Source organism: Lynx rufus, unplaced genomic scaffold (genome assembly GCF_022079265.1).
Source record: "Lynx rufus isolate CCGP_SWC_20201006 ecotype Redwood Valley unplaced genomic scaffold, mLynRuf1.p SCAF_9, whole genome shotgun sequence".
NCBI lineage: Eukaryota > Metazoa > Chordata > Mammalia > Carnivora > Felidae > Lynx > Lynx rufus.
Genome location: NW_025814897.1, coordinates 58,206,055 through 58,220,349, shown reverse-complemented (window position 1 = coordinate 58,220,349; position 14,295 = coordinate 58,206,055). Strand labels below are relative to the sequence as shown.

The following is a 14,295-nucleotide window of genomic DNA, read 5'->3' as shown; positions in this document are numbered from 1 at the left end:
TGCTGTATCCAGCTCTCCTTGTTCTGAGTCCATGCTTGTTAATTCTCTTCTTGTTATTCAGGTTTCACACAGATCTGTATATAGGAGAAAATGTGCTGGTCATGCTGACTTAAATATTCCAGTCCTTATGTCTTTCCTATTGTAGATGGAGAATTTGGGCATTGCCTCTCTTTAAATGCTTCTAATGATATACTCAGCATTCTGACATTAATTCTTTATATGTCTGTCTTCTCTCACCAGACTTAAGTTCATTTAAGGCAGGGAGGAAGTCCGATTCAACTTAGAATCCCTAGTATCTAATATAAGTCTCATGAAAAGTTAGTTGAATCTGAATCATTCTCTACAGAGCTGTCTGATGGCTTTTTTTAACGTGTATTTATTTATTTTTGAGAGAGAGAGTGTGAGCAGGGGAGAGGGACAGGAAGAGTGGGAGAGGATCCCAAGCAGGCTCCATGCTCAGCACAGAGCCTGACTCAGGGCTTGATCCCACAAACTGTGAGATCATGACCTGAACCAAAATCAAGAGTCGTATGCTTAACCGAGTGAGCCACCCAGATGCCCTGCTTTTTTTTTTTTTTTTTAATGCTGTGTATGTATGAATAACTGAAAGCTCTGTAGTAATTCTCACTTACTTACTTTTTCTTCTCCCCAGCACACTGAAGAAGACTTCAAAGGAAGGTTCAAAGCTCGGCCAGAACTGGAAGAACTGTTGGCTAAGTTGAACTAGCTCATTGCAAACCCTTTCAAGCCAGGACTGGTGATATTGAGTGCCAAGGGGAAGAGCTTCCTGGGTGGTCAAAATTAAGAAGATCCTTTAGATATTGTAACTACCCATCCCCATTAGCCAGGAATGCCTCCTCTCTTATATGGAGGAGTGTTGCCGATTACCACTTTCCTTTGAGCCAACCTAAGACATCCTTCATCTAATAAAAATCTGCAGCTGGTGGACATGTGCGTATGTGAGAAGTCCATCCATCCTGTGGAGTATCTTTTATTTTTTTATTTTAAGATTTTATTTTTAAGTAATCTCTATACCCACCCAGCAGCGTGGGGCTTGAACTCACAACCCCAAGATCAAGAGTCATATGCGCCACCGACTGAGCCAGCCAGCTGCCCTGTGGAGTATCTTTAAGGGATTCTATTTTCTCTTTAGCACAAAAACATACTTCCCTTCAATATTTCTCCAGTTAGAGTGATCTCATTCTTTAAAGCAATCTGGCATTGAGTCTTTTAGTGAAACAGAGGATCATAAGTAAACTTGGGTAGAAGGAATAGGGACGGGGCTTTTGGTTTTGCTTATGAAAAAAGCTCTCCAGATAGAAACAAGGTCTGTCCATAGTGAAAAAAATTGCTTTGTGGGGCAGTGAGTGACTTGTCATATTCAGGCAGATGTTACATAACTGCTAATTAGGGTTACCTGGAGTGGGTTTAAACAAAGAATTAAAGTTGATTTTGGTCAGGGGTCAGAAAACTACTGCTTGTGAGCCAAGCCCCACTGACTGCCTGCTTGTTTATTTGTTTTAATGTTTGTTTGTTTCTTTCTTTATTTAGAGAGCATGAGTGGGGTAGGGGCAGAGAGAGGAAGAGAGAGAAAGAGTGGGAATCCCAAGCAGGCTCTGCGCTGTGAGTGCATCTGACACAGGGGCTCAGTCTCATGAACTGTGAGATCATGGCTTGAGCTGAAATCAAGAGTTGGATGATTAACCAACTGAACCACCCCGGCACCCCGCGCTTTTTTTTTTTTCTTTTTTTAAGTAATTCATTGAGATGAAATTCACAAACCACAAAATTAACCATTTTAAAGCAAACAATTCAGTGGTATTTAATGCATTCACAATGTTAGACAACTACCACCTATATCTAGTTCTAAAACCCCATTGCCTATTTATTGGAACAGAGCCACGGTCACTCATTTACATGTCATCTATGGCTGCTTTCACACTGGCAGCTGAGTAGTTGCGACACAGACTGTAAAACCAAAACATTCATTATGTGTCCTTTATAAAAACAGTCAATCCCTGATCTAAGTCACTGATTCTCAAACTTAAGTGTGTATCAGGATCACCTGGAGGGCTTTTTTAAACATAAATTGCTGCTCTTACCCCCAGATTTTCTGACTTAGTAGATCTTGAATAAGGGCCTATAATTTGAATTTCTTACACATTCCTAGGTGATGCTGATGCTACTGGTCCAGGGTTAACTTTTTGTTTTAACGTTTATTTTTGAGAGACTGAGCAGGAGATGAGCAGGAGAGGGCAGGAGGGGGGCAGAGAGAGGAAGACACGGAATCTAAAGCAGGCTCTGGGCTCTGAGCTGTAAGCACAGAGCCTGACGCAGGGCTTGAACTCATGAACCATGAGATCATGACCTGGGCCGAAGTTGGATGCTTAACTGACTGAGCCACCCAGGCCCCCCCAGGATTACCTCTTTGAGAACCATTAGTCTAAGTGACCTCTAATGTTTTTCCTATTTTGAACATTAGTTCGTTCATACTTTTGTACATAATAGCTATCATTTATTGAGCTAGACCCTGCTCAAGGTACTAAATGAGCGCTAATCCTTACACCAGTCTTTTAGGGTGTGTATAGGAGTGTGCATGTGGATGGGTATCTGTGTATGTGAAAAGGTTATGTGTGAGTGGTGTGTCTGAGTATGCATGAGTGTATCTCACATTTACTGAGCCCTCATTATATCTATGTACTTTATAAAGATTATCCTTGAGATTGATAGTATTCCAGTTTTATACATGGAGAAACTGAGGTTTGGAGAGATGAAGTGACTTCCTTTTCCTGAAGGGTCACATAGCTAATAAGTGGCAGATCTTTCTCCTTGCTTCTTGTGGGATACTCCTACACAGAGGTTTGTGGGAGCCCAGAGCAGTCTTAGCATTGCAGGTACTTTTCTGAAACTCAACAGTTTCAGTCCTGATGTTATTATGGTTTCTTTGCCTTGGTCTCTAAAGGCAGTAAGAAGAAACTCAAGATTTCCTTCCAAGGTATGACCCTAAGGGGTCAAGAGAGCAGATACCCTCAATTAAAATGCTTCACTGAATTCCCATTGGAGGTTCAGCAGGCTAGTACTTCCAAGTGAACCCCACTGGGAGTGTGGGCAGAATTTTTTAGGTGAAGACTGGTATTTTGTTGTAGAATTATTCATTGCTGAGTCTCCTTTAGAGAAGATAAAAGAGAAGTTGCTAACAATGAGCGTAAATTTGGGGGATGTATAGTGACATGAAGATAAAAAGATGAATAAACACATGTTTGCAAACACACACACACTGTCCCCATATCTATCATATGGACTCCATTTAGGAACCTGGAAACAGCATTTCTTTTCAGTTTCCCACTTTTCCTTGTTATTGATTTGTGGAAGCAGGACACAGGATTTCATAAATTGAGAAGATATTAGAGCTGAAGAACATTAGGACCCAGCCAGCCTAACCCTCTCTTTTAGCAGGTGTGGGTTAGGGGCCAAGGAAAGGCAGTGCTTTACCCAAGGTCACTGGGCACCTCATTGGCAGAGCTGGGAGCAGGATTTAGATCTCTTGATTCCCAGTCCATCCCTTTCCATTACATCATGGAGGGATGAGTCAGGCTTATCTCGTAAATAGGAGGCAGCTGGGTTCTGTCACCTTGGAGTCTTATGTCACTGACCTCGTTGATTTTTCCTCTTGCCAGAGTCAAAGAGCTTTTGTTACTCATTAGTCTGCCCTGAAATAAGTGGAAATTCCTCCTAATGTCTTATCCTGGCAAGAAGGATGGGAGATATTCTGATTGCTAGAACCTCAGAGTTATGATGACAAGCTTCATTTGACTCTCTAGAGTGAGGCCCATAAGGAAATGGACTTTCCTAGAATCACATGGCAGTGAAATCAAATGGAATGCAAGTCTTCTGGCTCTAGGTTGAAAATACCTTGGCCACCCTCCCTGAGAAAACTTATTATAAAGGAAAGAGTCAGACAAACTTGGGCTATTCCTAGTTCCTGCACTTATTAGTCTTAAGGCCTCAGGTGAATTATTTTCACCTCATAAACCTCAGTTTTCTGATCTGTAAAGTGGAAAGAATCCCTTTAGCAGTTTGAGACAGAAATAATGTATACAATGGGCTAGCAAGTGCTCAGTAAATGTTGGATTACCTTCCCTTCTAAACTTCTTCAGCATACTTTTTAAAGAGTTTTTTAGAGTTTTTTTAAGTATAACTTAAAAAATATATAGTAAAATAACCTATCTTAAGTGTATATTTGATCAGTTTAAAAAAATAGTCACCCCTAGAAGTACACTTCTAGCAAGATAAAGAATACTTCCATAACCCCAGAAAGTTCCTTGACATTCGTTCATTCTTCCTCAGAAGCAACCATTAATATCATTTCTAGTGCCACAGATTAGTTTTGCTTTTCTAGTATTACATATAAATATCACAGTATATACCCTTTTGTGTCTGATTTCATTTACCCTGTTTTATCCATGTTGTTGTGTCTATCAATAGTTCATCCCTTCAGCATACTTTTAGTTTTCAATGTCCTGGTTAGCGTTAAACTGTGCCCAGAACCACCGTGAAAACATGAGGGGTAGGCAGAAGAGACAAGATGAAAGATCAATGGATTGGGATTCAGAACATCTGGGTGCTAGTTTTGGCTCCATCAATACATAACCTTCGGGATGATCCGTTTTGGTCTTCATTTGAAAGATGAGATAATTGACCCAGCAGGGAAACCGACTTGTCCAAGGTCACTGTGTTAGCCAGTGAGAGCCAGAGATAGCTCCAGTTTACTCAATTCCTGGTCAGTGCATATCACTGAGATTTTCAGAAATGAATCTTTATGTAGATCAGTAACTTTCAAGAAGGACTGAATGCCTGGATTGAATGGGCAGTCTTCCTAGGTAAGGCCAGCAAATTCCTTAGCTTCATGTTTTAGTCCCTTTCTTCTAGCTAAGGATGCCTTGTTCTGCTACCACAGAAATTGGCAGCTGGAAATTGGCAGCTGTGGATTCTGAGAGTGTTTTAGTTGCAGGTAAAGAAATGGAATCTGGACATTTTGGGCATTCAAACACTGTAGCAATGCTCAGAGACCCCTATTTCTAGGGTGTAAATTGTACCTAAGGAAAGAAAGCTCTCTGCACAAGCACTAGGTATGTCTAGAACTAGACCTGCTGGAAAGGCAGTGCACACAGAATTGGCCAATGTGTCTTGTGCTGGTTTAATCTGTGCTTTGATATCTTTGTGCCATTTTTGTCTTCAAATGTCTGGTTTCCCTGGAGAATCTGAAATGACTCATTTAGTTCTTATAAATCCCCCTGGAATGACTTGCATTCCCAGTCATTTCAGATTTAGCTCACCATTTAGACAGAATGCCCAGGCTCTGAAAGATGCCTGAGCTCCAGAGAATGAAAACTCTTCAGAAGAAAGCTGCTGGAAAAGAATCCCTCCCACTTCTGCCAGCTTTAAGTCCCTGCTGGAGCAGAGTAGGGAACTCTATCATTCTATACAGCGGACAGTGTAAGGTTTCAACCTGGACTGGCTCCAGTTCTCTTTAGATTTCTAGTCAGCAGCCCAAGGACTTAGCCTCGCAACTTTACCTGAGGAAGGGAGTGGGAGGCATCTCTTATTACTCATCTAGTAAAATGCCATTACAGTGCACCTTTGTCCTGAGCACAGGCCAAGTCCCCAGCTAAAGACCTTGCAGGGAAGGGCCAACTCTTGAGTCTGCCCTAGGCCTAGCCAAGGGTGGCATCCACCCAGCCAAGAGGTCTCTCCACTCATCCCTGGCACCAAGCCTCTGTACACAAGTAAGTATAGGTTATATAGGGATGAGCACGGACCACATTAAATTACAGCTCCATGGCTATGGGCTCCAGAACTGAGAGACTTAAAAAACGTGCCAATCTATAACCCTGTGGGCAATGTGTACTGGTTAATCTTTAAGTAAAACACTAAAAAAAGAAAAAGAAAGAAAGAAAAGGTAGTATTTACATAGTCTATGTAGTTACTATTTGTTAAACATTATACTAAGCACTGGATGACTATGAGAACACAGAGCAGAGAACAGCATAGACTTTAGAATAAGACTTGAAAGTCTGACCCCCAAACTGACGTTTATTTCCTCCTCTGTAAATGGGAGCTAATGGAATTATTATGGGGATTAAATGAGAAAATGTAACTCAGGAGAGTGCCTAGCACACAATAATAGGCAACATTTAGTGAATGCTTCCTGTGTACCACACAGTTTCTAACTCATTCAACAACTTTATAAGGTCTACATTTATTAGTTTTAAGGCCTAGGTGTGTATTTTACAGAAGAAAAAAACAGATCCTGAGATGTTAACTAATTTGCCCCAAATCACACAGCTTAAGTGGCATAGTGGGATTTGAAAGCATTGTATTATAGGGATTGAGAGAAAACGATGGAACCAAATAGCCTGGGTTAAATGCTTCATAACTATTATATAACATAACATTTATTATATATGACACACATATATAATATACATAAATATAATATTTATAAGAGTTTTAATAGTTCAAAATACGCTAGTAATTTTTATTATTTGCTATTTATATATTGTCCCTCATTTAATTCTCTAAGTATGTGTATTAAACAGGAATTATCCACATTTACTTTGAGGAAACAGATTTGGGTGGCAACAGAGCCCTCTTTACCCAGATATATCCTGTGACCCACCCAGTGTTAGCTCCCTGGTAGAGCTGGAGTCCTAAAAAAGTTACACTTAGCTGGTTTAGTTTCCTCCTAAGGAGGTCCTTCTAACCTTCCCCTTTGCTAGAATCCCACCTACCTTACCCACAGTCTATCATTTCTATTTTAATTACACAAATTAACACAGATACATTCCTGTTGTAAAAGACTTGAATATATAAGCAAATATAGTTCTTATTGATGGAGTTTTACATTGTGACCATTTATCCACTCTTTAAACAATGCTGCAATGAACGTAACAGTATATACATCTTGTAAAAATATATTTAAGAGGGCTCCTAAAAAAGGAATTTCTATTGAAATATTTTAATTTTTTCTAAGTTTTTATTTTAAGTAATCTCTACACCTAAAGTGGGGCCTGAATTCATGACCCTGAGATTAAGAGTTACATACTCTTCTGAATGAGCCAGCCAGGTACCCCGCTGTTGAAATATTTATTTATTTTTAATTTTTTTTTAACGTTTATTTATTTTTGAGACAGGGAGAGACAGCATGAATGGGGGAGGGTCAGAGAGAGAGGGAGACACAGAATCCGAAACAGGCTCCAGGCTCCGAGCTGTCAGCACAGAGCCCGACGCGGGGCTCAAACTCACAGACCGCGAGATCATGACCTGAGCCGAAGTCGGACGCATAATCGACTGAGCCACCCAGGCGCCCCTGAAATATTTAAAGTATTTATAGATGCCATCAAATTGTCCTCCAAAAGCTTTACTAATTTATTATCCCTTTAAGTGTGATTGTGCCTGTTCTTCATTCTCACCAGTACTGGTCATTATAAATACTTTTAATTTTTGTCAATAGAAATAGCTAATAACCACTTTAACTTTTTTATGTTTCAATTGGGTTGTTTGCTTTTTCTCACTGATTTCTAGGTACTTTTTACTTGTGCAGATGGTATTCTGTTACATATGTTACAAATAGGTAATGTCTCCTTTATCATTAAAGGTTCAACTCAACTAACTCCCTTGAGATTCTTGCTGACAGCTGCAGTCCACACTGCTCCCTCTGATGACTCAGCATTGAGCAGACATGCACCCCAAAGAGATTCATCTCTCTCTATATGCCCAGTCATCCCATTCTAATTGGATTTTATTGTTCTTTAAACTCGTATTCCTCCTGTCTTCTACCCTCTTCTCTTTCCTCCCCAGTCACCAACAAAGACTCAAAGTAGTTTTAGGGCCTACAATACTTCAGATTTGTGCTTCCAATATATAGATGCTCAAGAAATGTAACTGATGATGAGAGCATATGCCCCTTTGCATTCCAGCTTCTGTGGCAAGAGTCACTCTTCTAACTCCCTTCCCACTCCCAAATGCCTCATAGGGCTAGGCAGAAAGTAATAGAATGGTAATGTAGTTTCATGGAAGGAAATGAAAATCAATGGCAACTGTTAACAACTGGAGAACATAACCACCTAAAAGAAGCATCCATATTCAGCTCCAGCAAATTACTGTCAAGTAGGAATATAAGCTCCATGTTGATAGCTTCTCCAGTTTTTAAAATCTGAAAATCTGTATTTTATGTTAAATGTGCCTTTTAAATGTCAGGCCAACATTGTGTGTTTCCTGGGCTGGAAGCACGCTGAGGTCAGACTGTATCTGTCTGCACATAAGAGGCACTCGATGTTTATTTTCCCATTTGTTTTCTTCCTTCCTTAGACTGAATGAAACATCCAGAACAACTAATGAAAGATAAAGGCACTTATATAATGGCCAGTAATTAGTTGTTCTAATGCTGTTTTATTTATTTCTATCTCTCAAACCAGACTAAGAAACATGAAAGAAGAGATCCATTCACACAGTACCTGGCACATGGGAAGGTCTCAGAAAAACTTGCTGTGTTGAACCAATTACTCAATAAATGAAGACCTGATTAGGTAATCAGTTTACATTTAGATTGTGAATTTACTTTTAAAATTAAACATCCATGTAATCGGCTCGGTACCTGGCACACTGACCCAAGATGTAAGGTAAGAGAGCATCCCTTAACCCAACTCTTTGTTTTACTTGGCAAATATCAGTTGACATTTAATATTGGTGTAACATGGTAGGTGAGGATGTGTGGGATTGCACAATGAAAATATGACACCTCTTTACAGCAGTCATGTCCAAACCCATGGCTCTCTGGCTCTCAAAGTCAGTCTTGGCCAGACAATCCCCATGTTTTACACCTCTCGGCCCAAACTTCCACTGTTCAGGACTTCTTCCACCTATGATCTCTCTGGGCTGGTTTCTTCAGGGACATCCTCTGGGGATAGGTGGTTTGGGGTCTCAGTGGTGAGCACTGCCTTGCTCTTTCCTCCTCTGCAGCTCCTCCCGCCGCCTTGCCTGATGTTCACTCATGCAGTCCCTGAAGGCCTGTACCTGTGGCTGACACTGTCGCCAGTCCTGGTGTTGGGCCATGCACTCCTGTACTGCATAGTGGGAAGCAGCACAACCAGAGCGGGAAATCAGCTGGTCCAGCGGATCCTCTTCCTCATCCTCCTTCTTCACCTGTCGGGCCCAAGTATGGCCTTGAGTTGACATCTTTGAGAGTCTCTGGAATAATGGAGGCAAAGTTAGAGTAGGAATGTGATTATGAGGTTCCATTACTATCAATAACATTGACCAAACTGCACTGTTATAGCCTATCTGTGCATCTGTCTCCCCTTGCAGAGTGTAAGCTTATTTGAGAAGATATTGGGCCTGATTCATTGGTGCCATCAGTACTAGGCCTGGCAAGAGAGCAGATCTGTAAAACGGTTTGAACTCAATAGAATGACATAAAGTATATGAGAATGTTTAGCACAGCACTAAATAAGCTTGAATGGATTTTGCTAACGGAATTTGAATTAGGTGAAATGTCACCTTTTTGCAGCAGATGTCTCCCCAAAAGAATGAATCTCTCCTTTCCTCCTATTAGCCTTTTCCTATGGCTGGAAAAGAACATAGTTTAACACTTGGGAGATTACCCAAATATGGGTAGCGTTTGACATACAGGAGGAATGGAGAGTTCAGTTTAGCTGTAGCATAGAGTGTGCATGGGCGCATAAGTCTGTGAGATGAGAGTACTTAATGTGAGGTTGATTTGCCCAGACTTGTCTTCCCAACATCATCTGCCTCAGAGCACCCAGCAGAAAGCAGCCTACAGAAGGAACTTGAGAAAGCTTTGAAGGGAAATAACCTCAGCCTTTGAACAAATTTCACCATGACAGGCTTTAAAGGAACTAGCAGTCTTCAATGCCTTTCCTGTTTCTCTGATTCATTCAACAAATGATTATTGAGTACCTATCATGTACCAGGTACAACGCAAGAATTGAGGATACAGGAGTGACCAAGACGGATGTAGTTCCTGCCTTATTGGAATTTACCCTTCAGTGCCTTTCCTGTGTCTCTGATTCATTCAACAAATGATCAATGAGAACCTATCATGTACCAGGCACTATGCTAGAGTTGAGGATACAGGAGTGACCAAGACGGATATAGTTCCTGCCTTAATGGAGTTTACAATCTAGACAATAAACAGGTTACCACACAGTGTGTACAGATAGCTAAGACTGGGAACACACTAGAGGGTCACCTAATCCAGACATGGCAGGAACAGGCTGAGTAGGCTTCCTGGAAGAAGTGATTTCTAAACTGAGACTTGAAGGATGAATAGGAGTTAGCCAAGGATGGGGAGAAACAATACGGGTAGTCAATGGAAGAGCAGGGTCAGGGGTTGAGACAGAATTTGACACAGGAGAGGAACTCAAAGTTCTGTATGACTAGGGAATAGCAAATGAAATCGGCACTATGAGAAAATAGCGGATCATAGCAAGGTCTTGTTGGCCACGTTAAGCCAACATAGCCTACCCAAAACTCATTTGCTTTGGAGGCAGTATAACTTAAGGAAGGAGGTGGGTAATAGGTTTTGAAGAGACTAAGATTGGAAACCTAGCTTTGTTACTGACTCACTGGGTGACCTTAAGAAAATCACTTCATAATCTCTCTTGAAAAAGAGTTCACATCTACCTCACAAGACTGTTGAAGACTAAATGACATAGTGCACGTAAGCCTGGCATGTCCAAAGACTTCAATAAATAAGTTTTTATTACTGTACAGAAAAAGTGCCCTGGATTCTAAGCCAAGAGAACTAGGTTCGAATCCTGACACCACGTTTTACCATACAATCTTCTTAGCTTCCTCCTTAATAATACTGAACTCATACAACTAATATAAGGATTAATATGATAATGGACGAGAAATGCATGCGCGACAACAGGGCTCACAGTAAATGCGACGGTACTCTTTCCCCACCACATCCTGGCGTCAGTCTTCCCTGAAGGAAAAAGAGGAAGACCCATGGTTGGAGATCAGGGCAAGCAAATGGTCGGCAGCAGGATGGCTGAGACTGGCCTGGACTAGGAAGTCATAGGAAAGCAGAGAAATTCATGTGTCCAAGGCACCTGCAGCTTCCACTTTAAAGTCTCCCATTTTAAGAAGACTCAAGCGCGCGCGCGGCAGCCAACCGCAGCCCCGCTGTGCCGGCTAAGCCTTACAGAGCAAGGACGCGGTACAGAGTGCTCACCGAGCAACAGGTGGAACACGAGAATTTGGACGCGCGTTCCTGCACGTCGCCGTCAGTCTGGTAGGCAGTTGTAACTCTCCCGACACTCCGACCGGAAACCGGCCTGTAAGGGAGCTTGAGAGCGGAAGTGGGGAACAGGGACCCGCCGCGCATAATCATTGGCGGCCTCTCAGTAGAGATTCCGCCCTCCAACCTCGTCGCAGCCCCTTCTGGGACCCACTTCCGGCGAAGAGCGGAAGAGGCGGGCAGGTGGAGGCGGGGCTAAGATGGCGGCGCCTTTGAGGATTCAGAGCGACTGGGCCCAAGCCCTCAGGTGAACAAAGGCCCAGACCCGAGACGGAGGAGGCGGGTAACGCATGTTGTCTTTGCGTTAAGGAGCGCTGTACCCAGTCCAGGATAGGGATTACCTCATCGATTTTTAAGGGATCCCTGGGTGTAGAAAAAGAAGTCACACATGGTCATAGGTTTTCATTCTCAGAAGAGCTGTCCTGAGGCCAAAGCAACACGTACGTGCTGTGTGATCCCAGCACCAGGATTAGGATCAATGAGTGGACAAAGACAGGCAAACTAGGAGGCAGGGAAACTCTTGGCCAAGTAGTTCTAGTAATTTAGCAAATATTGACTGTATTTGCAAAAGTCCTAGTACTCAACCACCTACCTCCACATTGTCTTTGAGTGTATGATGGAATCCTTGTATTCTCGGACCCCCAGTGCTATGTTAGACATATTGGGCAGTTCTATTCAGGAAACAGTGTAACAACCACTGCGTCCAGACCCTGTGAGTGTTGTGGAGTTTTAAACAGTGGTTCCTGCCTTTTAAGAAGCTGACAGCTTAATTGGGGATGCACAGCAAACCATTTATTCAATATCTATTTATTCATGGTATACTGTGCAAGTTACTACTGCGTGCACCAGGATGAGTACAGCAGTGCCATGAATGGCAACTGTTACTACTAAGGGTTTTTCAAATCGGAACAGTGGTGAAGATGAATAAAACATAGCTTTTTGCATTTAAGAAACTTACACTTTACTATGTGGACTAAATTACTTACTACAACACAGAATGTGTGACAAGTAATAAAGGAAGAACACTAACCTTTACTGAGGGCCAACCAGGAGAGAATGCAGGAGAGGAATAAAGAAGTAACTTGCTGGGGCGCCTGGGTGGCTCAGTCGGTTGAGCGGCCGACTTCAGCTCGGGTCATGATCTCGCGGTCTGTGAGTTCGAGCCCCGCGTCGGGCTCTGTGCTGACAGCTCAGAGCCTGGAGCCTGTTTCAGATTCTGTGTCTCCCTCTCTCTCTCTGCCCCTCCCCTGTTCCTGCTCTGTCTGTGTCAAAAATAAATAAAACTTAAAAAAAAAAAAAAAGTAACTTGCTTAGGATTTTGCAGCCAGTAAGTGACAGAAAGTTACTTAGTATCAACCTAAATTTTTCTGTCTTAAAAGTGTAAGTCTTTTTCATTATATCCTAAAAGTGTTAAGAGTGATGAGGTAAGGATTTGGATGATTGAAGAGGAGCATTCTAAAACATGTAAAAGGTCAGTGACCTGTTAGAATGCAGACATTGTGTACTAGTCCCTTGTTTCAATTCGTTTTCCAGATAGCTAGGTGACCTTGAGCAAGTCACTTTTTCCTGAGCTTTAGGGTTTTTTTTTAAAGTCAGTTTTCTTAATAAATGTTTATTTATTTTTATTTTTTAATATGAAATTTATTGTCAAACTGGTTTCCATACAACACCCAGTGCTCATCCCAACGGGTGCCCACTTTCCCCTCCCTCCCACCCCCTATCAACCCTCAGTTTATTCTCAGGTTTTAAGGGTCTCTTATGGTTTGGCTCCCCCCTCTCTAACTTTTTTTTTTCCTTCTCCTCCCCCCAAAATGTTTTATTTCTTTTGAGAGAGAGAGAGACAGAGACAGAGAGAGAAAGAGCACACATAAGTGGGAGAGGGGCAGAGAGAATTCCAAGCAGGTTCCGTGCTGTCAGCACAGAGCCCATTGCCGGGCTTGAACCCATGAACTGTGAGATTATGACCTCAGCTGAAATCAGTAATCAGATGCTCAACCGACTGAGCCACCCAGGTGCCCCTATAAAAATTTTTTAAGTTTATTTTGAGACAGAGAGACAGAGCAAGGGAGAGGCAGAGAGGGAGAGAGAGAATCCCAAGCAGGCTCTGCTCTGTTAGCGTGGAGCAGGACGTGGAGCTCAATTCTAGGAACTGGGAAATCATGACCCAAGCTGAAAGCAAGAGTCAGATGTTTATTATTTTTTTTTAATGTTTATTTATTTTTGAGGGACTCAGAGAGATAGAGTGTGAGTGGGGGAGGGGCAGAGACAGAGGGAGACACAGAATCCAAAGCGGGCTCCAGGCTCTGAGCTGTCAGCACAGACTCTGACATGGGGCCTGAACCCACAACTGCGAGATCATGACCTGAGCTGGAGTTGGATACTCAACCGACTGAGCCATCCAGGCGCCCCAAGAGTCAGATGTTTAAATGACTGAGCCATCCAGGTGCCCCTGAGCTTCAGGTTTTTTGTTTGTTTGTTTTTAATGTTTGTTTGTTTTTAATTTTTAACATGGGAATAATAAAAGGTATTTTGTTAAATTGTGAGGATTAATTACACTGTTTGCAAAGTGTCTGGCACAGGGCTTGGTTTCCAATAATCCCAATAAATATCTACATATAAAGTATTTTTTTAATTTTATTTTTTATTTTTTAAAATTTACATCCAAATTAGTTAGCATATAGTAAAGCAATGATTTCAGGAGTAGATTCCTTAATGCCCCTTACCCATTTAGCCCATCCCCCCTCCCACAACCCCTCCAGCAACTGTCAGTTTGTTCTCCATATTTATGAGTCTCTTCTGTTTTCTCCCCCTCCCTGTTTTTATTTTTGTTTCCCTTCCCTTATGTTCATCTGTTTTGTCTCTTAAAGTCCTCATATGAGTGAAGTCATATGATTTTTGTCTTTCTCCGACTAATTTCACTTAGCATAATACCCTCCAGTTCCATCCACATAGTTGCAAATGGCAAGATT

The 14,295-nt window shown here is 41.9% G+C and overlaps 3 protein-coding genes across 4 annotated transcripts in view; 2 read left to right on the top strand and 1 right to left on the bottom strand.

The window, feature by feature from the left end:
• MRPL48 (mitochondrial ribosomal protein L48) overlaps nucleotides 1–975 on the top strand; it is a 96,566-nt gene extending 95,591 nt beyond the window's left edge. Inside the window, exon 10 of the mRNA XM_047071978.1 lies at nucleotides 653–975. Within this exon, the coding sequence (XP_046927934.1) occupies nucleotides 653–727 (75 nt within the window). The 3' untranslated portion in view covers nucleotides 728–975. The remainder of the gene's footprint in view (nucleotides 1–652) is intronic.
• A 7,721-nt stretch (nucleotides 976–8,696) lies between these two features.
• On the bottom strand, nucleotides 8,697–11,366 carry LOC124506493 (cytochrome c oxidase assembly factor 4 homolog, mitochondrial). The gene is made up of 2 exons (XM_047072566.1): nucleotides 11,261–11,366; nucleotides 8,697–9,249 (listed from the first exon to the last, which is right to left on the bottom strand). Exon 2 carries the CDS (start codon nucleotides 9,235–9,237, stop codon nucleotides 8,983–8,985), a length of 255 nt encoding a protein of 84 aa, XP_046928522.1. The 5' UTR covers nucleotides 9,238–9,249; nucleotides 11,261–11,366; the 3' UTR covers nucleotides 8,697–8,982.
• Nucleotides 11,367–11,459: 93 nt separating this feature from the next.
• PAAF1 (proteasomal ATPase associated factor 1) overlaps nucleotides 11,460–14,295 on the top strand; it is a 47,962-nt gene continuing 45,126 nt past the window's right edge. For both annotated transcript variants that reach the window (XR_006960756.1, XM_047072565.1), the window contains exon 1: nucleotides 11,460–11,573. Coding sequence is in view for 1 of the 2 variants with exons in the window: in XM_047072565.1 (XP_046928521.1) it covers nucleotides 11,527–11,573 (47 nt within the window). In the remaining variant the exon portion in view is untranslated. The remainder of the gene's footprint in view (nucleotides 11,574–14,295) is intronic.

Coding starts and splice junctions, on each gene's coding strand:
- LOC124506493 (XM_047072566.1), bottom strand. CDS start 9,237: ATGTCAACTCAAGGCCATACTTGGGCCCGACAGGTGAAGAAGGAGGAT.